Raw genomic sequence first — 26,632 nt, 5'->3', positions numbered from 1 at the left:
AGATTTCCAATTTTATGGTATGTTTAAAATATGCATGCACTGGTGTGTATGTTTATAAGATCAATATTTATTGTGTATACAATAAGCTATTTTAAAATTATTTATGAATTTTAAATGCCACAGAAAATTTTCAGTTGAACTTATTATGACATTTTTATAAGCATATTGGAAACAATGTATGACGTGCTATTCAGAGCAGAGTATTTATCAGTGTTGTCTAAAACTATTTTTCAAGTTGTTTTTATTAAGACCCTAGTGGGTCTTAATAAAATATACTTTTCTTTGTGATCCAGTATACACATTATGTACATTCACTTATACACTAAAAAAGAATTGAGCAATATATCATAATTTTTTCTCTTCTACTTTATTTAAAAATCCCATGTCAACAATGCTCGATAGGAAATGTACTCATTACCTTACTCATGTAACTGTAACCCCTCTGTACAGTATTTTTACAATAAAAAAGCATTTAAAAATAAAAAATTAAAAAAATAAATAAAAATCCCATGTCAATTGATTTTATGAGTCACAAAAGGAGCATAATATGTGGAATGAAGCAATACTTTTCTAAAGGATTTAGAACAAAACAATGTTCAGCATTGGTCATTCTAGGTAATGTAGAAATGATTTATAATAGTATTTTTGTGAGCCAGGTGCCGGTGGCTCATGCCTGTAATCCTGGCTATTCAGGAGGCTAGAGATCTGAGGATCACGGGTCAAAGCCACCTGAACGGGTAAGTCTGTAATACTCATCTCCAGTAAACCACTCAGAAAACTGGAAGTGGCACTCTGGCTCAAGTAAAATGCTAGCCTTGAGCTGAAGAGCTGAGGGACAACACCCAGGCCCAGAGTTCAGGCCCAACGACCAGTAAAAAAAAAAAAAAGTGTCTGAACTACTACTATTTCAATCTTGATATAAATGTTTTGAAGATATTTCAGAATGGCATAACATCAATGAAGTTTGAAACTGCTTCATCAGAAGTATTTTTAATAATAAAAGTTTATTTTCTATATAGTTTTTGAATATGTGTTGATGCAATACATCAATGCTTTTATATTTTCTGTTTTGACAGATTGGCTATTTGGTCTTCTTACGACTCTTTGTATTTTTCCTGCATGGTCATCTAGAAAGCTTCAAAGAACATTTACTTAGGCTCCGACCATATTTATTTGGTAGAGTATCTTTTTTATACTTATAAATGCTTAAGTTACATTTTAAGAAACTTGGTCTGCCACTATAAATATCATACGCTGAGTATTAGGATTCATGAAGACAATAGGTGCATTGCTGGCTAGTGAGCTGAATAAATATTCAGCATTTACTTTGAGCACTTATTCAGGTTTGTTTTTCCCTACATACTTATCAATTATTTTGTAGTGAGAACTTTACAAATCAACCCTCTTCTGAATTTATTAAACAATTTTTTATTTTCATTTATTTTTATTTTCTGCGTGGATACTTTGGGCTAGAACTAGGGACCTAAGTGCTGTCCCTTAGCTTTTTTACTCAAACCTGGTACTCTTCCCTGAGCCACAGCTCCACTTTTAAATGAAAAAGTTTCTTCTCAACACAAAAGAACTTTCATAATCCAAAGAATACCTAAGGAATGAAAAAAGAAATTTTGCCAGCTATTTATCACATAAAGGAGTAGTATCTAGCATCTATAAAAACCTCTAAAAAGTAAGCATCCAAAGAATAAATAATCCAATTGATAAATGGACAAACGAGCTGAATAATTTTCAAAAGAAATAAAAATGAGTCATAAAACAGGAAGAGATGTTCATATTCTTAGATGTAAATGAAATATAAATCAAAACATCACTGGTAGTCCATCTCATCCTAGTCTTACCAGTCTTGAAGCATGCATTGTTAGTCACTGTAGTTTTTCTGTTGGGCCATAGCTCACTACAACTTTCCCCTACCTAACTGAAGTTTTGTACTCCTTGACTAACATCTCCTACTTTCTCTACCCTTCCTTTCCCCACTGCACTCTTTGGTAGCTACTTTGTAAACTACTTTCTACCTGAGTATATGGTGATGTTTGTGACTTAATTTTTCATCTGCAGTAACGTCTATCAGACTGCCTTTTAAAAAATGCTAAACTTATAATTTCTGAAGATAAATCTAGTGGCAGTATAGCTGTTAGACTGGATAGAAGAGAGTGGCCAAGGGAGACCTGTTTACTATGGCATGCACAAACAGAACATTTCTTCTTATTATCTAAAACAATGTTCTTCTAACAGTTTTGACTGAGACACATCAGAAGAAATAGACCAAGCTTTCTATGGTGAAGAAGCTATTAATGATATTAACTGTTGTAATGAAAGTTGTACATAGTGAGATAGCTCTTTAAATACTTAGATAAAATACTAGATTTGGTGATCAATTTGATCTAGGTTCTATGTAAGGGTGAATGAGAAGTTCAGGAGGAAGTTGAAGTTATATACATATTTAGTAATAGGATACAAACACTGAAAAATGTTAGATGCAGTAAGTTTGAAATTTATGAGACCTGAATATATAGATTTTATAGTTATTCTTATCAATATGGCTATTGTAAACACTGGGGGTGGGAAGAAGTTAATTCTAGAAAGAGAATCTCAGGGAACATAGATATTTAATCATATGAAATATAATTGTAAGACAAAAATTCAACCTAAAAATGTAAACTATGTCAAAAGTGTAATGCTGTAATATTTATAGCACCATATAATCCTGTCAATGAAAGAACAGTGAAAAGATGAGTATGTTAAATGAAGCCAAGAGGAGACTATAGATGAATTGAATAGGAATTATGTATCATATCATTTCCTTCCTTCCTTCCTTCCTTCCTTCCTTCTTTCCTTCCCTTTCCTTCTTTCCCTTCCTTCCCTTTCTTTCCTTTCCTTCCTTCCTTTTCCTTCCCTCCCCCTCTCCCTCCCTCCCTCCCTTTCTTTTCTTTTCTTTTGATTGTGGCACTCGAACTCTGGGCCTCTGGGCCTGGGCGCTAGGCACTGTTCCTCAACTCTTCAGCTCAAGGCTAGCACTCTACCACTTGAGCCACAGAGCCACTTCCATTTTTTTGAGTGGTTTATTGGAGATAAGAGTCTCACAGACTTTCATGCTTGGGCTGGCTTTGAACCGAGATCCTCAGATCTCAGCCTCCTGAGTATCTAGGATTTCAAATGTGAGCTACCGGTGCCCAGCTTCATATCATTTTCTTTATTTCTTCCATCACTTATATTTCCTTTTCTTATCCCTTTAGTGTCCAGAATAGTGACTACCAAATAATTTATAGAAAGAATGGAACTAAGATAGTTCTGTTAAATATCACATAGTCTTTATGTTAAATGAATAATTTCCTATACAGCATATATTTTAAAACCTACAATAACCTCTTGAGAAAGAATAAGGCTGGAGCATATTGAGTTAAAAGTAATATTGCTTTGTTTGTAGGATTACAATTACAAAGTAGCCATCATGAGTGGAAATATCTGTTATAATTTGATTTATATCAGCTTGAAGCTTCCATGCATTGTTGAGCAGTAACAATATTTAATTGGGCATTCAAGACATTTTGATTTATGTAAACACTTTTTATGACTTACTTGTAATTTATTTTTGCACCACCAGAGGGCATGTATAACATTCTAAATCTTTACTACTTGAGGAAATGTACAGCTGTTTTTGGACCTGAATTTAATATTGAATTTAATTGCAGTTTTATACAAAAATAAAAGTGAATACTAAAAGCTATTAATGAACTATTTCTCACAATTTTTTTTTACAATAGCACTTTCTTCTTCTGAAATATCCTATTACAAGTATCCAAACATATTTTCAAATGTGCAATTCATCCTGAAAACATCACAAATTATATATAAAAGAGAACTCATTAAAAAAACTTTCAGCACTGAAGAAAATATGGAAGAATTTGAAAATAATTATTCTGACATGGTAGGTAATTTCATGTGGTGTCTATATCCTGTCACAGAATGAGTAGGATTGCTATGTATAAATAGTCATATTGTTAATCCATAAATCATTATTGATGCTGAGTTCAACTAGTTTAGGTAGGGAGTGGAAGAGTCAACACAAATTTGACTAGTTTTATACACATGCATGCCTCTTTCCTAGATGGTAGATGGTAGATAATTGTACCCATATGTGCTGCTTCTGTTAGGTGGAATAAGGTCATGACACCTCTTCCTTGTAGTTGCCATCTCAGCTGATTAGTTAACAATCAAAATGTGCCAGGCACTGGAGGTTCATGCCTCGTAGCTACTCAGAGGCTGAGATCTGAGGATCAGGCTTTTAAGTCAACCTAGTCAGGAAAGGCCATGGGACTTTATCTCCAAATTGACTACTGAAAGAGACAGAAGTGGAGTTGTGGCACAAGTCATAGAGTGCTAGCCTTGAGCACAAAAGCTAAGAACAATGCCCAGGCCCTGAATTCAAGCCCCAGGACTGGCAACAAAAAGAGAAAGACTTAGATTTGCCTTAAAATTAACATTTTACTACATTCTTATTAAAAGGAATGCATGTGAGTTTTGAAACAAGTGTTAAACAAGTATTAAAATCTTTGCATCTATGATTCATATATACAATAATATTTAATATATAACAAATCAACTGAAAACTTTCAAAAATAACTTAAATTGAGACTCAAAGTAATTTCTTTTATATAAAAATTATTTTACTTTCCTAGTCAGATGCAATCAATTTACAGAAAACTATTCATCATAATTATTTGATTCTCTGGTGTGTTGGCAGTTATGCCAACAATGCCATGCTACAGACAACTGTGGAAATGCCTTGCCCACTGGTATACCTAAAACACAAACTGTTAAGGTCTTCATTTTCTTTCCTCATATATCTTCTGAAAGAGGGTTATGAGAACTTGGCAACCTTACTACTTTGATTTTTAGACATATGCATTTATGGTCTTTAGCTTATAAACAGAGCATTTGTTTTTTTTTTAACTTTTCCCCCAAAAGCATTTGGAAGCATGGCTCAGCTGGTACAGTGCCAGCTCTACAGTATAGTGTCACATACTGTGTTCAAGTCCCAGTTTTGGACCCCCACAGAAAAAGAATTCCACAGAAGACATAAGTCGACATAAGCCAAAAACAATAAGGAAATGTAAAGAAAACTATGATCTCATAATTTTCCTGTGCTTCCTTTGGGAACTTTTTGACATTATCTATAAATTAAATAAATAAGTAAGATAAAATATTTTATTGTATCTATCTTTAGTCTTTTTTAGGACCATTTTTTGGGCTCCATTAATGATGGAACATTTGTAAAGAAAGTGATATTTGCTAAGTAATTTGAAACTTTTGGTTATAATTTCTTTTAATTGTGAAAATACTATACAGAGGGGTTACAATTACATGGGCAAGATAATAAGTACATTTCTTATCAAGCATTGTAGCCTCCGGTTACAATTTCTAATAAACTCAAATTGTGTCCTGTAAAAAAGGAATCTTAATAGATATGTTGACTCACTCCTGTAATCCTAGCTACTTGGGAGGCAAATTGGGAGGGCCATGGTTCAAAATAACAGACCCTATCTGCACCGGATGCTGTGGTGCAGACCTGTCCTCTCAACTATATAGCAGAAGTTCAAAGTCTGAGGTTGGCTGCAGGCAAAAAATGAGCCCTTATCCCAACAATAAAATAAAGCAAAAAGTTTCTAAGTGTAGTTCAAATGGAAAAGTATCTAATAAGAACAGGCCCTGACTTCAAATCCCAGAATCTAATTTTTCAGATTGAAAAGTATCTTCACAGCAAATATGTTACAGAAGATTCTGAGCAATAAAAGGAACACTGGTTGTCAAGAGAAAAGACCCATGTATGTGTGATCCAGAAGGAGTTTTGTTAATCTCTATAACCCCCTATCTGCTTATCTTTCCAAAGTCCTGGAAATCATCATCTTTGGCATCATTATCATTATCCTATCTACCTGGACTCCCCTACATGGTTACTGTAGAGATCATAGAAACAAACAAACAAAATGTGCCTTGTAAATTAAATGTCATGAGAATGTAAATAATGTTAAGAGGAAAGTATATTTAGGAATCTACTCTAACCTATTCTGTTCAATATAATAATTTTCATTTGCAGACATGATTATATGCACTCTATGTTTTGCCTTTAAGCAAATGAGATATTGTGAAATCTTAGCAACACGTGCCTTCTGGTGAGGAGCAGACTACTTTCAGTGTTCGTTCTGATGCTTTTGAGGAACATGTCCATTTTGGTCACTTGGTTCACACTCAGCAAGCTAGTGGAACCTTACTGTTGCACTGCTCTGCCTGCACTGGAAGGCATGAAGCCACCCACATGTGAAACAAACATATCTGCTTAGAGTGAGACTTGGCAGTCACAAAGTCTTTCTTGCCATTTTCTACCTTGTAGAACAAAGGGCTCACATTTACTTGCTCACACATTCTATTTCAGTTCTATATCTGTGATTCTCTGAGGGGATTATAACGGATTTTGGCCTGTCAGGTTTATTGCCCTTCTTTTCTCCTCCAATTACCTTATAATATAAAGACTGTAAAGGACAGTGTAGCTACCTTGTTATTGAATTATTGCTTTGGCTAATCAGCACTGATCCATGGCTTGATTTACAAGCCTTAAAGTTCCCTGAATTTAGGTCAATTTTTCCAGTGTAGCATAGTCTATCCTGTTTTCGTGAGCATCTATCCATTCAATACAGTCTCATTTGCCTTCTGGAAAAGGAAGTAGGAAAACAGTGAGATAAAAAGTAAAATAGAAAGATATATTAGTAGCCATCTTCTTTCCCTCCTTTATTAATAGTTTATTGTAGTAAAGGATTTGTAAGTTTATTCCCAAAGCTTTCATGCTCAGATAATAATAAAAGGTCTACAGCAGCATGTATTAGCCCTTGCAAAATATTCAATTTTTATGCTCTGTGAATTGGAATAAAAGCCTAATTGCTTAATTTTTTTTATCCAACTACTCCTAAAATTGTTTCTAAAACCTGTAGGATTTACACATTACAATACATACAATATGGGTATTGATTCTGCTTAAGAACAGAGGATTTCCTTTCCTTGGCTGCCTGACCTTGTTTCTCCTTTTAAAGTCCTTTTAAGTGATACAGACACAGGGTTTCCATTGGCTTTGACAAATGGCACACTTTAATTAGCTCTGCGGATTGCAGAGCCAGATCTTTGGATTGAGTTTTCTGCTGTCTTTTGCTCTCTCACAAAGCTGAGTTTCTGAAGCACAGCTGTCACATGGTAACAATAACATAGTTTTCAGGGAAGGTAGCTTTAAACTCAGCTAAAACTGGGAAAAGCCTTTTAGTAAATATTCCCCCAAAGTACTATTAGTTTACTGAAAACTAGCAGACTCAGAGTTAACATCCTAATGTGATTAGCAGTCTCTTCATGAAACTTAGAAGTCCTCAGTGACATTCTGTGCTGTACTGCAGTTGTAAATAAGTACCAGGAATTGGATTTTAATGAGACCCAAGTTCTTTAAAATTAGGAGCATTGTCTTGCGGTTCATGTTCTGTTACCTAGGTAAGACATTTTTTGTAGAGAGGTCATTCATGGCACTGTCAACCCTCCCAAACATAATTGAAAACAAGCTCCAAACTCAGAAAGCTGTTCAAGAGATGTCAAAATAGAGCCCACACTTCCAATATCATTTTTATGCTACAAAGAGGGTTTGATTGGACATCCAAAGCTTGTGTACTTAAATTTTCACAAATGCCAAGGTGATGTGATTATCTGAATTTTCAGCTAACAATAGGTTAATGATACTTTCTAGGTGGGTTTCTCAAGTAGGCAGTGTGTAAGCTGCAAGGGACAGGCCTAAGACGTGAAAGAGAGGGAGAAAGAAAAGAAGAGAGGGAAGAAGGAAGGGAAGTGAGAAAACGGAAAGAAGGAAAGAGAAAGTGGGAATTAGGGATAAAAAATGTTTTCTGGGAGCTATTGAAAGCTGGGTTTTGTGCTTTTCAAATGACCTGTGGTAAAAGTCATTTCAAATTTCTTTCCTTCTTTCTTTCCTCCTTTCCTTCCTTTCTTCCTTCTTTTATTTTTCTCCTTCCATCTCTCCCATGTTCCCCCTCTACTAACCTATTTCTTTATTCCTATTCCTACATCATCATAGACTATCTTGTAAGATGTAATAATAATAAATTATTGAAACAATAAAATCAAAATTGTTTTAGTAAGCTGAATATGTATATAATAAGCTGTTAAATTGTTATAAACGTCTCTTAATACTTATTCTTAATTTCTGTTAATAATTTGCAAATGACATCAGCAAGTCATTTGTAGAAAGATTTAATGTAATGACAAAGAGCTGCACACCATGTAAGACCTCTGAGAGCATGTTCCCTCTGTGTAGCATTGATGCAAATCACCATTAGTATAATAAATCATCCAGTTCTGGCAAATTTATTATTGGTGATGCTAATACCCTTAAGCCAGGGCTCAATGGAAACACATGTGCCATGAGCCAAACTTGTTTTATTCCTTTTTGCAGGGACAGAGAAAGAGATAAGGTAAGAGAGGCAGAAGTGGAGAAGGGAAGGAGAGAGGGAGACAGGGAGAGATGAGAGGTGGATTCTCTTAGCTAGAGGTTGAGTGCTAGAAAACTTCTTTGTAGGAAGTGGACTTTGAGTAATGGAGGGAGGATCTAATAAAGCAGGAGTTCTCTCTAGCTTTGACGCTGTTAGAAACTAGGGCAAGCTGTGACAATGATACATACTCAATGCTAGAAATCCTTCTGGACTATTAGCTTTTGTAAATTGATGTCATTTGTCCAGCAGTTAACATATCTACATCATAACAGGAAACTTATGCATACTCCTTTTCAATTTTATTTATATTTATTCCTTTATTTAGCATTCACTAATGTACAAAAGGTTTTTTGTGTGACATTTCTATATGTGTATACACAGTATGTTAATCAACACCCCCCTCTTTATCACTGTTCCTTGATCATTGAACATGTGTCTCATTTTCTTCTTTCTAAATGTTCAGGTTACATCTTCATAGGTCCTCCATGTCTTCTGGGCTCTCTGCTCTTCTTCCTTCTCCAAAATAAGGCTGGACTCAGCTATCTGAACCATGTTCTCAGCACAGCAGTAGATGCTAACACCTTAGCAATCCTCAAACTTTGGCTACCCATAATCAAGTCTTACCCTCTACCATTCTACAAGCTCTGACAAGTACATCAGAAAAACACACAGAGGAAAAAGACTCTTAGATTCATTTGTAATTTCAGAGTGATTTGTGATTTTGCTAAGAAATTCTCCTTTGCCCACCTGTCTCTTGTCCAAGCCCTTCTCTGAACTTATTTTCTAAAAGCACATCCATCATAATCTTAGATTTCAGTAGCATACACAAAAATAAGATACAAATGAAAACAAGAAAGTAGAGAGACAATTCTAAGACTGGGTACTTTGTGAATGGATCAGTGACTTTGTTTTCCTCTGTGCTTAGAGAAAAACGTTAGGTTGCTTTGTACAGAATGGTGTCTGAGCCCTGTTTTCTGATAATATTTTGCGAGTTTATGTCCAAAAGGAGATCAGAATGACCAGCTGTGGATATCAGACAAGCCTGTAATAACATGATGTCAAATCAGCCACAGACATCACAAGCCATGTTTTCAATGATAAGGAAAATGAGAGGCCACTTTCTCAATGAAGAAAGAATAGGAAGAACAGCTTCATGTAAACCTGATATAAAATTTAAATCTTGTTCATTGTCTAATTTTGATCAAAGATGCTGGTGCTTAAGTATGGTAGCACAAGTATATTTTAATCTACCTATATAGTCTGTGTAGCTATCCAGTATCTATATTTAAAAAGAGAAATTATTGATTGTTTTAAATTAATTAGTGAGTCCATTCCAAAGCTTCAAAACACATCTACATCACTATTATTTGGAATGAGTTTGCAACCTGAGAATTGTCAGGCATCTGGCTGGAGACTCTTAGGGCAATTTGAGAAGAAAATTTCATTTCTATGAGTTCCACTTTTTGGATGGGCTCCATCAGAAAGCAGAAAATTAGGTTATGTGTGCATTTACTGAAGTCAGCTTGTCTGTCTGATGCCTTATATTATTTTAAAATAGAGGTTTTTCTGTGAAATAATCTAACGTCCCAAACACTGATTTGTTTCTATTTGCTTTTCTAAGTTATATTTACACAGAGGGAGCAAGCTTGTGAAGACTTTTTCTTACTCATCTTACAGTCAATGACATAAATAGAATCAATACACATCTGTCTTGGACTTAACTAAACTAGATGCTAGAAACTGAAAATGTTTGAATTTGTACATGGATTTCTGGCTTTTTTTAAAGAGTGCTCAGCATGAATATTGTTAAATTGTAGTTGTGATATTGTTTTGTAAATAAATAAGCATTATTAAGCCCTTTAAATTCTAATTCATTTTTTCTCTTGAGACAAGTTTTCTCTGTCTAGCCTATGCTAGCCTGGAACTCATGATCATTCTTGAGCTTTTCAGGTATTGGATTTACAGGCATGCACCGCCATGCGCACTTTAAAACTTGCACATAATATCAACTATTCATAAAACAAAGTGTGTTTGAATCTTTGCTATGTCATCATTGTATACTGATGACTTCAGTAGAACAACCAACTAAATCTATGAAACCAGCAGGAAACACCATGAAGAAAAACAGATACAACAGGCTACTTGTTATTTGATTTGTAAATATCTACTTAACAGACATTGGCCATGTGTATTTTCCTCTTCAAAGTTGAACTTCACTTTTTTTTCTTTTAATAGCCAGGATTTTGTACTTGCTAGGTAGGTACTTTATCACTTGAGCCATGCTGCCAGCCCTTTTTCACTTTCATTAGTTTTTGCATAGAATCTCACTGTTTTGCCAGGGCCCAGCCTTACACAGTGATCTTATCTATGCTTCCCATATCACTGCAATTGCAGCCATGCACCACCAGGCCTGACTTATTTGTTAAAATAGAGCCTTGTTAACTTTTTGCCCAGGTTGGCCTTGAACTTCAATCTTCCTGACTTCCCACTTCTGAATAGCTGGGATTTCAGACATGAGTCACTGTAACTGATGTAGAAAATCACATTTAAAACCTTATTTACTATTCAGTCTTTGTTCAGGCTTTCCCCTGGTCCCGACTTGTCAGAGAGAGCTAAGTCACACAGCAGTTGAGAAACATGATTTTATCTAATAGTTGTTTCTTCAAATTCACAGGATTTTTGTCATTTTGTAGAACTGATGTCATTAAACACAATAGTCCCATGTGAAAATATGTGCATTCGATTCAGATGAAGGTTATACACCTACAAAAATATACTTACACATATTATTCCACTTGGTGAGACAAGAACTCTAAGAGAATATGCATTTTAATTTGTATATTTAAAATTTATTTTTATGTTTGTTCAAGTGGAAGAATTGTTTCCCAGATATACTTTTACATTTTAATTCCAGAACCATTTGCAATTTAATCAGGGAGGATATAAAGTTAACCACCTGCTCTGGCATTGTGTTGCCGCTTGGTCTTGTGTTCAGAATAATAGTCCTCAGCTGAATAATGTGCTGGAGCATCTCATCTCCCATAAAACACAGCTTCAAAAGAAATGCTGGTAAGATGATCCTATAAATTCAGAGAAACCTTTGTGTTTAAATGTTAATCACACCTTGGTTGACTATAAAAAGAACTTATAATCTCACTTCTAAAGACAAGGGTAATTTATGTATTTTGTATTAATTCATATTATCAATAAATTGTTTTTATCTCTTTGGTTTTGCTTTGCTGGATATGCATGCACACATTTCATAGTTTGTCTTTATTAAATGAGATTTGTGGTTGATAAGAAGTTTGTTTTTTTTTTTTTTGATTCTTTTTTTTTAAATTTAATTTTATTTTATTTGTGAACATACTGTACAGAGGGGTTACAATTACATGGGCAGGATAATGCGTACATTTCTTACCAAGCATTGCAGCCTCCTCCTTTGTTTCCCCTTCAACTCTCTTCCCAGCCTCCCCCCTCCCCCCAAGAAGTTTGTTTCTTTTTGTAAAAACATATTTTATTTTCCACGATGCTAAATCATAACAATGAAGCAATTTATTATCATTAGAAGAAATATTCTAATATTTTATTTCTTTGTGCCTTATATACCAAAAGTGAATTTCACCTAGTAAATGTTAGTTTCCTCTAGCATATGTGCTTTTAAGAAAGTAAATAGAGCTGCGTGCTGGTGGCTCACACCTGTAATCCTTTCTACTTACAAGACTTAGATCTGAGGATCACAGTTCAAAGCCATCCTAGGCAGGAAAGTGTGTGAGACTATTATCTTCAATTAACCATGAGAAAACGGGATGTGAAGCTACAGCTCAAAGTGGTAAGAGTGCTAGTTTTGGGTGAAAAAAACTCAGTGACAGCACCCAGGCTCTGAGATCAAGTCCTAGGACCGACAAAAAAAAGAAGGAAAGAAAGAAAGAAAGTAGAAGTCTCAGGGTATTACAAGGGAGAGCATTGGTTTAAAGAAATAACTGTTGTTGTATGTATATGCCAGTCCTGGGGCTTGGTCTCAGACCCTGGGCTATGTCTTGTGCTTTTGGGCTCTAGGCTAGCATTCTACCATGTGAGCCACAGCTCCACTTCCAGATTTTGGTGTTTAATTGGAAATAAGAGTCTCATGGACTTTCCTGCCCCAGCTGGCTTTCAACTATGATCCTTAGATCTCAGCCTCCTGAGTAGCTAACATTACAGGCATATATATTAATCGCATATATATTATGGAGTACAGTGTGATATTATGATCTATGTATACCTTGGAGAATGATTAGATCAAACTAATTAACATAAACATTACCTCACATAGTTATTTCTTTGCAATGAGAACACTTAAATCCACCCTCAGCAAGGGTAGATTCAGTAACACACCAGAAAGTACAGGAGACTATCAGAATTTAGTCCTGTCTATCTGAAACTAACATCTCTCTCTTTCTTTTCTGTGGCACCTCTCCAAGCTATACTCTACCTCTAAGTGCTTGAATATTTTAGATTTCACATATAAGTGAAATTTCATATTTTTCTTTCTGTGTCTATTTTACTTCTCGAAGTATAAAGTCCCCCAGTCACTTATACTCTCACTCAGAGGAAGATTTTCTTTTTTAAAAGTCTGAATTGTTCTCCATCATATATGTATGTATGTACGTACATATCAACTAATGTGATAGTTGACAATAACCAACAATAATAATGAACAATATTCTGATATCATTTCTTTTGGATATAACCATAAACAAACCACTATACCTGGTACATTGATTAATTTTTTTTAAATTTCACTTTTGGAGAGTCCATGTTAGTGTACAGACATGCTATTACATTTTTATGTTGATTTATTAGTTCTAAGTAGTTTTTTTAGGTAGACTGCTCATGGTTTTGTGCATGTAAGATTATTTTGAGTTGGCAAACAGAGAAAAAATTAAACTTTTTCCCCTCTGTTTTGGATGACTTTTCTTTTTTTCGTGACAAAATATTCTGGTTAGGACTGTTAATACTGTCTTAAATAAAAATTATGAGAATGGATATCATTTTATTTCTAACTTTACATCACAAACTTTCAAATTTTTACCATTAGATGGCGCTGGTTTTGGACATGTCGCACACCTGATGTTTATAAAAATCTTTAAAATAGGGCTGGGAAGGTGGCTCAGTGGTAGAGCGCTTGCCTTGCATGCTCAAGGCCCTGGGTTCAATTCCTCAGCACCACATAAGAAAAAAGAAAAAAGCCAGAAGTGGCGCTGTGGCTCAAGTGGTAGAGCACTAGCCTTGAGTTGAAGAGCTGAGGGACAGCGCCCAGGTCCAGAGTTCAGGCCCCATTACTGGACCCCCCCCCCCCCAAAAAAAAACAAACAAAAATCTTTAAAATATTATTTTGAACAAATAGATGAAAAGTTATTCCTTTCTAATATTTGTGGAAGATCAGTTTTGAATTATTTTTTCCATGATGATGCTGTTAAACAATAAGACAATAATAATCTATCATGTCATTACAAATTGAAAATTCAATAATGTTTTTAACATATAATTTTTTAAAGCTCCTATTAGCTCATTTGGCATCAAACTCCATTGTATATGTAAATTCTGACTTTCTCAGAATCAATTGTAGATCCTAACAAGAATCTGGACTACTTTTGTTTTGAGAAGCAATATCTGGCTTCTGGGATCCTGGATGAAGTAAAGATTCTCCTAGAAATACTCTACGTTAGAACTCACTCTCATATCCTGAGGGGAGAAGACCACTCAATATGGCAGTTAAAAGACTGTGACTCTTCTACAGTTTGTAACCAGGGAAAGTATCTAAAATTAGGAAAATAAAATTTCAAAGTAATAGAGCACATTTATTATAATAAACATAAACAATATAATAAACCTAAATAAATAAAAATAAGATTATGTTATTATAATATAGAAGTCCTAAATGCATTAAAAATTAGAAGATCTATTTCATTTAAATTAGGCTGTTGTGGCAACAGTAATGGTCATTTTCTTAGGCCATTCCAAATTATACAATGTAAGTTATAAGAGATTAAAATATATGATTAAATTTCAATGGAAAATAATTAGAACTATGTCAATCCTTAGAAAACTTTAAGTCTTTATCCCATTTATTATTTGGGTTGTTTTTCTTTGAGGGTTTATTTTGTGTAGGGGGGTTATTTTTTTGAGATCTAAGCATATTTTAGATATGAGACCCTTGTCTGATACACAGTAGTAAAAATCTTCTACTGTGTGTGCTTTCTATTTATCTTATTAGCTATGTCCTTTGCCATACAGACACTCTTCAGTTTGATGCAATCCCATTTATCTAGGGTTTCTTTGATTTACTGTGATTCTGGATCTTAGGAAATTTCTACTTGTGTCTAGGAGCTCTAGTGTTTATCCAAACCCTTCCTGTAATATTTTCATGATATCTGGCCTTCCTTGAGGTCTTTGATCCATTTGGGATTGATTCAGCTGCAGAGTGATATATAAGGATCTAGCTTCAGTTTTCTGCACATGTATAGCCAATTCTACCAGCACTATTTGTTGAAGGGGCTTTCTTTCAACCTGTGCTTTTGGCTCTTTCATTAAATATTAGGTGGGTATAGGTATGTGGGTTCATTTCTGGGTCTTCTATCCTGTTCCAGTGGTCCTCAGGTCTATACTTGTGCCAAACAAATGAGTTATCACTTTGAAATCCTCACTTGAGAATATCATCCTTTAATGTTTTTGTATGTATGCATATGATCCTGCATATGCTTACATATTAATGTATACATTAGGTCTAACTTCCACATGTGAGAGAAAATACATGTCCTTATCTTTCTGAGCTTGACTTACTTAATCTTTATGGGTCCATTTATTTCTCTGAAAATGACATAATATTCTTCTTCTTTATAGATGAGCAAAACTTCATTATATATAATACATATATGCATACATAATATATTTACATAATATATATCACATTTTCTTGATCAATTTGTCAATTGTAATTCATCTGGGCTGTATCCAATACTTAACTATAGTGAATAGTGAAGCAATGAACATAGGTGTTTAAATGTCTTTGATATATATCCTGACTTGTAACATTCTGCATAAATGTCCAAGAGTAGTATGGCTGAATCATAGGAGAGATCTATTTTTAGTTTAATTTTTTTTTTTTTAAGGAATCTCCAAACTACCTTCCATAGTTGTTGCCTTAATCTTTCCCCCTCAAAACATGCACATACGCTCTGCTGCCAGGATCATAACACGAGTATCAATTTGCTCCTTTCTAGCTTAAAATTATTTAACATTTTTACACAACACAGAAGTTGCAGCTTCAGTACTGGCATTTCTTGATTATATGTTTCTTTTGGTTGCTTCATTATAGCAGGAGGTCTAAGTTTTACAACATTTCCTCAAAATTATGGTAGAACTTTCACGATTGCCCTCTTCCAAGTGGCAGTCCTGTAGTTCACTTTCTGTATTATGGAACTAAATTTCATTTTGTAATTTTAATTCCCTTGCAGTCTTTTTTCGTACTTCATTATTTCATCTCAATATCAAGACTTTGATCAGTTTCTCTTTAGGAAGAAGAGAAAATCTCTTCTTGCTGAACTTTATAAAAGATATTGAAAAGCTTTTTGAAGGTATCTGTGGTTCCTGTAAGAAATCATTTTGGAATTATGATCTTCTTTGAGTATTGACACTGATATTCTTTCATCTTTGCCATAATATATATTTTCATTTATTCTGGAGATGTCTTTTTCAACTTTTCATTTTACTAATTCAGAAGTCAAGGAAATACATTAAAAACTTGATCTTTTTAAATGAGTTTGTGTTCACAGAAGTTAAAACTCTCAATTTTTGTTCATTTTATTTTTTTAAGTTCTATTTTACTTTTTCTTTTCTTTCTTTCTCTTTCTTTCTTTAGACTTTGTTATATTTCACAAGTTGATTTGGAACTCACTCTATTCCTGCCTCACTATACTGATGCTGGGATTACAGATGCAACCACAATATTTGGCTTTCTTTTTTTTTTTTTTTTTCCAGGGCTGAGGACCGAACCCAGGGCCTTGCGCATGCCGAGTGGGCGCCCATCCACTGGGCTAAACCCCCAGCCCCTGGCTTTCGTTTTTTTTAACAAAGCACTTTTAAGTTTTAAAAAAATTATAAAAGTAGCATGTACAATTATTATAGAGCCTCTATTCTTCTTATTCATTAGTAGTTTACTCATGATGACAAAATGTACCTCTGTGTTCCAATTCTGTAGCTTCTTTTTGCTCCTTCCTCATCCCTTATAAGCACTGTTTTCTATACTTTTTAACACCTGGATGTATCACCTCAGAAGACATATGGAGAGACAAAGATGAAAAGAATGATTAATACTCTAATACATTAAAATCAATATCTCAAGGCAAATGATTGGCTGGTACTCTTTCTGATTCTATGAACTATGAGATTACTTTTCTCTAAATGTTTTCACTTTACTTTCTTTTGGGAAACAAGATTGTTGTATCTCAGGATGTTTCAGGTGGTATGCCATTTTGATTCTCTTCAGCTCTATTGACTTTGTGGTTTTGTGAATATAAGTGGTATCTCAGTAACCTTTTTTTATTGTTTTCAAGATTGTGATTTAAAAAATGTTGTGTTTTCTAAAATACTCATTGTTGAGAATAGAATAAGGTGTGTAAGGTTAGAGATATTTTAATTCCATATTTTTAAAATGACAATCAGTTCATTGAAGATATTTATAGAGGAGTAAAGATAACCAATAAAGGCCTTTCGATGATTATATTCCTTTTATAAGTGTGTGTCTAATAGGTATTGTTAACCATTTTTGTATTTTTTCAGCTATGGGATATATTTACATATATACATTAAATATGTTTATATTTTTTATTTTTATTTATTTATTTATTTTTGTCGGTCGTGGGGCTTGAACTCTGGGCCTGGGCGCTGTCCCTCAGCTCTTCAGCTCAAGGCGAGCGCTCTACCACTTGAGCTACAGTGCCACTTCCGGTTTTCTGGTGGTTTATTGTAGATAGGAGTCTCATGGTCTTTCCTGCCCGGGCTGGCTTTGAACCGCGATCCTCAGATCTCAGCCTCCTGAGTAGCTAGGACTACAGGCGTGAGCCACCAGCACCCGGCATATTTTTTATTTTTATTTTATTTATTTATATTTATATTTTTGTATTTTTTCAGTTATGGGATATATTTACTTATATACATTAAATATATTTTATACATTAAATATATTTATATTTAATGTATGTATACATATATACACATGTATATACATATATATGTATATATATATGTAGCATTTTAAATTTCATGGCATTGTTAAACCAAGTCAATGTAGTGATTATTGAGATTTCTGTATTATAATAGTGAGTTCTAAAAGAAAGGTAGTGCTGCATTAAAACTTCTGTCCTAATCCCACTTGATTTCTTTTTTTCTATGTACATTGATTTCCCCTTTGATTTTTACCAAACTCAAATTTAGAGTCATGCTTCTATTCTATTTTTGGCAGAAGCATTTTCACTTAGAGGAAATTTTGCAGTCAGCAACATTGATTTAAAATAGTGTATGTCTAGTGATGCAGTTTTTCAGAAGGCTGATACTGATGTTATTTTTTAGTCCATAGTTAGTTGAGCATACTCCAGGTTAGATAGAGCTGTCTAGACATAACAGAAAAGAAGAACCAGAAATATTATAATGATGAAGAAAGGCAGTATGATGAGTTCTTTGACTATATCCTCTTCCACATGTCCAATATTGTGAAGAACATATGCACTATATTGGGAATCACTGTCCCTCTTGGAGGTCCTCCCTTCTGTCAGCCATCCTGAGACATTATAGGGAAAGTTACTAAAACCTGTTGTTGTTTTTTTAACTTTGAAGAAACAGCAATTTGATTCAGTTCAATTTTGAGCCTAATCATTTTATTAAAATATTTTATTTATATGTCACAATAACCTCTGGGAAAAGTATATTTTGCTTTAGTTGCTTTATATAAATTAATTAATAGTGAGATAATTTATCCTACCTAATAGTGGAAAAGTAGGATCTTGTTGGGATTTTTCTGACTCTAAAGTTCATGCTGATTAGCATCATGTTAGATGTATCAGTTAGGATTTGGTCTTCTGCATATGACAGAAATCTGACAACATTTGCATCACCAAATATGGCTTTACTTATTGCCCATGACAAGCTGTGCTATGCATATGCAGATTGTTAATGAAATCCTCAGGACTGAAGCTCCTTCTTGCATTCTTTCTTGCCATCTCTAGCCTGTGACTTTCAGTCTCATTGCTGAATGATGGAAGTTATGCCTTCTGTTTTCAAGTGATCATTCCAAGCACGCAAAAAAGGATGGCCAAAGGAGGAATAATATGATATCCAAATTTAATTATTCTTCTACCTAGTGCCTTTCATAATATGCTTCTATTTGTATTTCATTGATTAAATCTATATCACATGGTGCTTCTAAGTTTAAAATAATTAATTTTCAATCACATTACTGAAATATAATTTAGATGCAATAATATAAACATCTTTTCTTTGCCTCAAAGTACTGTGGAAATCAGGGCCTTCTGTGATCTATCACTTGCACCACCTCTACCAAATTTGTGTTTTTAGTTTGTTTTTCAGCTAGGATCTGACACTTTTGCCCAAACTGTCTCCAGGCTGTAATCAGCTTCTCTATCTCCCAAGTAACTGTGATTACAGGCATATCTTAGGAAGCTAAGCTCAGCATTGACATTCTTTATATACATAGGTGTATGACTTTTGACAAATGCTACATTCATCTAATCACTACTCCACCCAACATAAAACATTCTATTTTGAGGTAGTAACCTGAACTGAGTGTTTCGTTATCTTGGAAAAAAATCAAATTAAGCGAAATGAACCCCACAATAGGGACACAAGTGATTTTTTTTCTTTCTTGCTATTGTTTCTAACTTATTTATAAGGTACCATGTGATTTTTTGTTGCTTTGTATGCCCCTCCCTCACTGTAGAACCCCTGTTTTCACTGTATTTGATGTTGGTATAATTTGGGGAGGGGAAGGGAAAAAGCAAATTGTTTAAATAGGGATACAGATTGACCCATTGCAACAATGAGATGTACAAGATGCATGTTAAAAAATGAACTTTACAATTTATGCAAGTGTGGGGGTGAGGGTGGGTGGGGGGGTGTAGCTGAGGAGGTGGGAGGGAAGGGATGGTAGGGGAAAACAAAGGAGGAGGAATGTACTCATTACTTTGCTCAAACTGTAACCCCTCTGTACAGTATTTTCACAATAAAAAACTTAATTAAAATCAAATTGTATAGGTAGACAATAGTCAGAACATGCCACACTAAATTTTAGTATTGAAGTATTTAAATAATAGAAAAGGATTAGAAAACATGAAATAACCATATATTAGGAAAGCCATCAGTTACAGAAAACCAGACAGCATGTACTAGTCTCACAGACTTATTATGTCTCCATTTCTTTTTTTTTTTAATTGTCAAGGTGATATATAGAAGGGTTACAGTTACATAAGTAAAGTAATAAGTACATTTCTTGTCAAATGTGTTACCCCTTCTCTCATTTTTCTCCCATTTTTCCCTCCTCTCAACTCCCCCTCCCCCTGCAAGTTGTACAGATCATTTCCAACATATTGTCTTGTGAATATCGCTGTTGCATTGGTTCCCCCACCTTGCCCTTTGTCTCACCATTCTGTTGTTCCCCTTCCCTTCCCTAATTCAAATAAACATATACAATACCAGGGTACCAAAATCAAATAACAACAGGGGATATACCATACGGCAAGAACATACAAAAGAAACAAAAAATCACATAGTACATTAAAAATAACAACAAAGAAAAACATCTTGTGTTCATGTCTTGGTGTTCATTTCACTTAGCATCATCTTATATGGTCATATGTACACCGCTATTGAGGTATTCGTTCATCTGCTAAGATTATCCTAGACATATAAAGGAAACCATGGGACCTATGTTTTTTTTTTCTTTGTGCTTATGTGGTGCTGAGGAATTGAACACAGGGCCTCAGGCATGCGAGGCAAGCGCTCTACCACTGAGCCACCTTCCCAGCCCCAGGACCTATGTTTCTTTGGGTCTGGCTTACTTCACTTAAATGATTTTTTCTAAGTCTTTCCATTTCCTAAGAAGTGGGGCGGTGCCATTCTTTCTGATGGAAGCATAGAATTCCATTATATATATGTTATATATAATATATATATTTTATATATCATGTATATACATATCTATAGATACACATAAGCGTATATATATATATATATATATACACACACATATATGCATATAGATAGATAGACATAATTCGATAAACATAGTTGTTCTGGTAGCATTAGTATGGCCTTGTTTGTGATCATTTGGGTAAATGCCCCAAAATGGGATTGCTGGGTCATAGGGGAGCTCTATGTGGAGTCTTTTGAGGAACCTCCATATTGCTTTCCAAAATGGTTGAACAAGTTTACACTCCCACCAACAATGCAGTAAGGTTCCCTTCTGGCCACATCCCCTCCAGCATCTGTTGTTAGAGTTCTTCATTATAGCCATTCTAACTGGGGTGAGGTGGAATCTCAATGTAGTTTTGATTTGCATTTCTTTTATGGCTAGAGAGGTTGAGCACTTCTTCATGTGTCTATTAGCTATTCTTATTTCCCCTTCAGAGAAGTCTCTCTTTAAGTCTTTAGCTCATTTATTTACCGGTCAGTTGTTTCTTTGAGGATTTGTTGTTGGGGATTTAATTTCTTTTTTTAACCAGTGCCAATTAATCTTTACTGAAAAAAGACATACATGGGCTAAGCATTTATTTCCTCTAATATGTTCTTTCACTAAAGTTAAATTATTGTTATTTCCATTCATGTGTTTACCATTTGCTTATAATCCAGGCTAGATACAGAACTGGCTTTGCTTGTCCTTGGGGAGGCTGCCAAATTGAACATGGCCTGCTTGAAGACTTTAATGGACCTAATGAAAGACTTTCTTTCAAGCATTTTGTCTATTCAAAGTCAGGTAACCTATGGCTAATTTAGTTGAGGAATAGAATTATATTTCATTTGTGCCATTATTTAAATTGTATTTCATAGTAGGATATACAATATGTACAACTTTATAATCATAGCTTTAATGTGCATATACTATAACAATATACATTATTATAGTTTTATTGTCATTATATATTATTAAAATTTCTATTTTACTGACATTAATATTCTTTGTCATTACATTTGATTAAAATTTGTATTTTAGTGGAAGTGATATTTAACTCTTTACTATTTAACATTAACTTTGTTCCTAATTGTTCACAGATAACAAAAAATTATGTTTTGTTTTGGCAGTGTTGGGTTTCAAATTCAGGATCTCACACTTGCGAGGCAGGTGCTCTACCACTTGAACCTTAGCCCATGATGGAGAGTAGTGTTCACAGGGCATTTTTAAACATAAAATTTTATCTGCATTTATTACAAGTTTTTGGATTAAATAAAGTCAAAATACTGAAAGACTATAAACATTTGTTAAAGATTTTTGGGTAGAGAGTGTAACAGATATTAAGCTGATACAATACTTGATTTTTAAAAAAAATTTATTGTCAAGGTGATGTACAGAGGGGTTACAGTTATATAAGTAAGGTAGTGATTAAATTTCTTGTCTAACTTGTTACCCCTTCCCTCATTTTTCTCCCTCTTTCTCCCCCCAACCCCTCCAAGTTGTGTAGATCATTTCCAACATATTGTCTTGTGAGTATCGCTGTTGCATAGGTTCCCTCTTTGTCCTTTGTTTACCATTTTGTTGTTTCCCTTCCTATCCTGAATAATACTTGATTTTAACCAATCGTAGCTGAGATCTTTTGTAACAGATGCTCAAATTCTTCTCCAAAAGATGTCATTATTTTGTTTTCCTATGAAATACATATTAAACTAGTAAATAGTAGAAAAGATTATTTTCTAATGTGCTATAGAAAGGAACATTTTATTTGATTAGTTTACATTCCATTGATTGAAAAGTTCTTTTTTTAAAAAAAAACTATGTTTTACTAGGGTTTTAACTCAGATTCTAGTTCTGGCTAAATCTGTGCTCTAGCATTTCAGCCGTAGTTCAGCATCTGTTTGTTTCAGTTTTTACAGATAAAGTTTCTTGCTTTTTTTTACTAGCCTATCTCTGACTATAGTCCTCTGACTCTTCTTCTGTGGGGCTTGAACTCTGGGCTTGGGCGCTGTCCCTGTGCTCTTCAGCTCAAGGCAAGCCCTCTACTGCTTGAGCCACAGCGCTACTTCCCGTTTTCTGGTGGTTTATTGGAGCTAAGAATCGCTAGGACTTTCCTTCCCCGGGCTGGCTTTGAACTGTATCCTGAGATCTCAGCCTGTTGAGTAGCTAGGATTATAGGCGTGAGCCACCGGCGCCTGGATGAAAACATTTTTTGTTTTAAATATAATGTATATAGGATTTAATCATAATAGGATATATTTTCATTACCTAATATTTTTTATTTCAGGAAGAAAGCTATGAGAAAGATTGTCTTTCTTGGGCCTGGAATATAGTCTATGTATACACAACGATTATTGCAGAAATCTGCTTGTATGCAGCTACTTCTGATTTGCGAAAAACTGCTTTAATTGGGTTCTGCTACTGTAAGAGTGCACAAAAATCTTATTTCCCAATGGAAAAATCAGAACACCGAGAATTACGGGAAACAAGTATTTTAAGTCTTTTGGAGTATTTCTCTTCAAAATTGTCAGATAATTGTAAGTAAGTTACTTTTCACCTCAATAAGAAATATTTTCTAAGTGTCCCTGTCTACATATAATACTAAACTTTCATCTAGAAGTGAGAAATATCCTCAAATCCAATAGGACATCGTAGGGGCAATATTTTATAAAGTGGAAATTTTTTTACCAATAATTTTGAAATAACTGAAGTATAGGCTAGACTTGGTTGATTTATGATTCAAATAATGTAATTTGAAAAGAAAAGGTATCTTCAGGAATTGTGATGGGTATATAAAGTTAATCTTCCAGGTTTGTTCTTTTCCCCTAAGGATTTTGTTCCTTCCCCATATTCTCAAATCACCCACTGTTTCTTGTCCTTCCCTTGGAGGATTTCTCTTCCATCCTCACTCAAATACTGTGATACATTCTCCACCCCATGTTCTAGTGCTCAGTCACCTGTGTTGCAAGTGGTTTTTAAGTAAACTGCAGCAGGTATTAATTTTACTCTTAAAACCTTGTTCACACATCTAACATTACTATCAATATGCTTTTGATTTCATTAACAGACAAACAGTTACTATTCCATCCTGTATTGCTGTAATTCTTAAATTTTATTGTCAAAGTGATGTACGGGGCGGGGGGTTTACAGTTATGTAAGTAATGAGTACGTTTCTTGTTGAACTTGTTACCCCCTCTCTAATTTTTCTCCCACTTTCCCTTCCCCCACGCCCCCCCTCCCAGTTATACAGATCATTAGTTGTACCGATCATTTCCAAAATATTTCCTTGTGAGCATCACTGTTGCATTGGTTCCCCCTTTGTTATTGTTATTCACTTTTCCTTCCCTCATTCAGATAAATGTATATATAATACCCATGGTACCAAAATCAAATACAGTGACAACAGGAGATAAACCATAGGGAGGAAAATAGAAAAGAAACAAGAAATCACATAATACATTAAAAACAACAGCAATAAAGAAAAAAATCTCTTGTGTCCATATCTTGGAGTTCATTAAGGGGCTTTTTTTTTGGCGGGGGAGGGGGAAGGTGCTGGCCCTGGGGAATTAAACTCAGGACCTGGGAGCTGTGCCTGAGCTTTTGTGCTCAAAGATAACATTCTACCAATTGATTCACAGCTCCACTTTTGGTGTGTGTGTGTGTGTGTGTGTGTGTGTGTGTGTGTGTTTAATTGGAGATAAGAGTTTCATAGACTTTCCTGCGTGGGCTAGCTTCCAAATTCAATCCTTAGATCTCAGCCCCCTGACTAGCTAGGATTACAGGTTTGAGCCATTGACAACCAGTTTAACACATGATTTTTTTAAAGTTTTTTCCTTCCTTCCTTCCTTCCTTCCTTCCTTCCTTCCTTCCTTCCTTCCTTCCTTCCTTCCTTCCTTCCTTCCTTCCTTCCTTCCTTCCTTCCTTCTTTCCTTCTTTCCTTCCTTCTGGATCTTCTTATGTAGCCTATGCTAGTTTTGAACTCATTTCCTCCTGCTGCATAGTACCATACTCAGTTAAAATCACTTTATTAAGATGGGCCATATTAAAAATTTTATTTCTATCACAGACTTATTTTTGAGAAAAGGCATTAAAATATCTAAAAACTTGGAAAAATACTTGGTACATAGTAAAGACTAAACTGTTAGTATGTGTTATGGTTAATTACTTAATTTTAGCCCCATTTTGTTAATGATTATGATGTTAAAGCATCAATATAGATGGATTTTTCCTAACAGTTATTTTTGTGTACTTGGAGATTATTATTTATACATTAAGATATAAATGACAGTGATAAATACCTTATATATGATATATGACTTTTTTCTTTTATTTGGTCGGTCGTGGGGCTTGAACTCTGGGCCTGAGGGCTGTCCTTGAGCTCGTCAGCTCAAGGCTAGCACTCTCCCATTTGAGTCACAGTGTCACTTCGGTTTTCTGATGGTTTATTGGAGAAAAGAATCTCACAAACTTTCCTGTTTGGAGTGGCTTTGAACCTTGATCTTCAGATCTCAGCCTCCTGAGTAACTAGGATTACAGGAATGAGCCACCTGAGCTCAGTTATAACTTTTTAATGAAGATATCAATCAGTGCTTTTCAGAATCATTTTTATGTAAAATCTTCATTGGAAAAAATAATTTTAGTCATAGTTCTGTGAAAGAATTGTTACAAGAGACTAATGATTTCCTTGAAGATAATTTTCAGGTGATCTTATCTGACATAGCAGCATAACCCCAAACATTCAGGGGAATGAATGGACATACTTAACATATCTATTTTCCACTCAGAGATTATGTATCAGGCTAGATTTTTACATAAAATCAGATATTTATTAATAATTCAGTATTAATATTAATTCAAGTAAAGTTTCTGGCCAGTAACTGAAGTGCTGAGTTTCAATTTTTTCCTAAATTATTATTTTTTTAAACTTTATTTTATTGAGAAGATGTACAGAGGAGTTACAGTTACATGAGTAAGGCAATGAGTCCATTACTTGAACATTTTTACCCCTCCCTTGTTGTTCTCTCACTATCCCTTCCCTCCCCCACTCCACCTTCCCCGCCCCTCCCCCCAAGTTGTAAAGTTCATTTCCAATATACTGCCTTGTGGGTATCATTTTTGCCATGGGTCATCCTGTGTCCTTGTTTCACCATTTTGTTATTCCCCTTCCCCTCCCTAATTCAAATAAACATATATACAATACCAGGGTACCAAAATCAAGTACAGTGACAACAGGGGATATGCCATAGGGGAAAGAACATACAAAAGAAAGAAAAAAAAATCATGTAGCACATTTAAAACAACAACAACAACAAAGACCGACCTCTTGTGTCCATATCTTGGGTTTCATTTCATGTAGCATCATCTTATATGATTCTATGTACATAGTGTTTGAGATTCTCAGCTCATCTAATAAGATTATCCTATACGTGTACTGACTATTGCAAAAAAGGAAAACCTAAATGGGACTTAAATTTCTTTGGGACTGGACTGGCTTACTTCACTTAATATGATTTTTTTCCAAGTCTTTCCATTACCTAACAAGTGGGGTGGTGTCATTCTTTCTGATGGAAGCATAGAATTCCATTATTTACATATATATATATATATATATATATATATATACACACATATATACATCTCACATTTATTTGATTAATTAATTGATTTTTTTGCTGGTATTAGTGTTTGGGTTTTAAACTCAAGATCTTGTATTCTCTAGACAGGTCCAATGTCAGGGCTTGAATTGTGAGCCTCATGTTCTTCTTTCTCACATCTGGTATTCTACCACTTGAACCATGCCCCATCTCTGTTTATTTTTGTTTATCTGATTTATTTTTTGTGTGCCAGCCCTTGGACTTGAACTCAGGGA

At 34.6% G+C, this 26,632-nt stretch overlaps 1 protein-coding gene across 1 annotated transcript in view; it reads left to right on the top strand.

Annotated features, from left to right (window-relative positions):
* Tmem232 (transmembrane protein 232) overlaps positions 1-26,632 on the top strand; it is a 209,534-nt gene that overhangs the window by 39,660 nt on the left and 143,242 nt on the right. Inside the window, exons 7-11 of the mRNA XM_042691980.1 lie at positions 1,077-1,176; positions 3,777-3,940; positions 11,461-11,615; positions 21,447-21,570; positions 23,051-23,300. Of these exons, the coding sequence (XP_042547914.1) occupies positions 1,077-1,176; positions 3,777-3,940; positions 11,461-11,615; positions 21,447-21,570; positions 23,051-23,300 (793 nt within the window). The remainder of the gene's footprint in view (positions 1-1,076; positions 1,177-3,776; positions 3,941-11,460; positions 11,616-21,446; positions 21,571-23,050; positions 23,301-26,632) is intronic.

Source organism: Dipodomys spectabilis, unplaced genomic scaffold (genome assembly GCF_019054845.1).
Source record: "Dipodomys spectabilis isolate Male_0828 unplaced genomic scaffold, ASM1905484v1 ptg000147l, whole genome shotgun sequence".
Classification (NCBI taxonomy): Eukaryota; Metazoa; Chordata; class Mammalia; order Rodentia; family Heteromyidae; genus Dipodomys; species Dipodomys spectabilis.
This window is presented reverse-complemented; position numbering and strand designations above follow the sequence as displayed.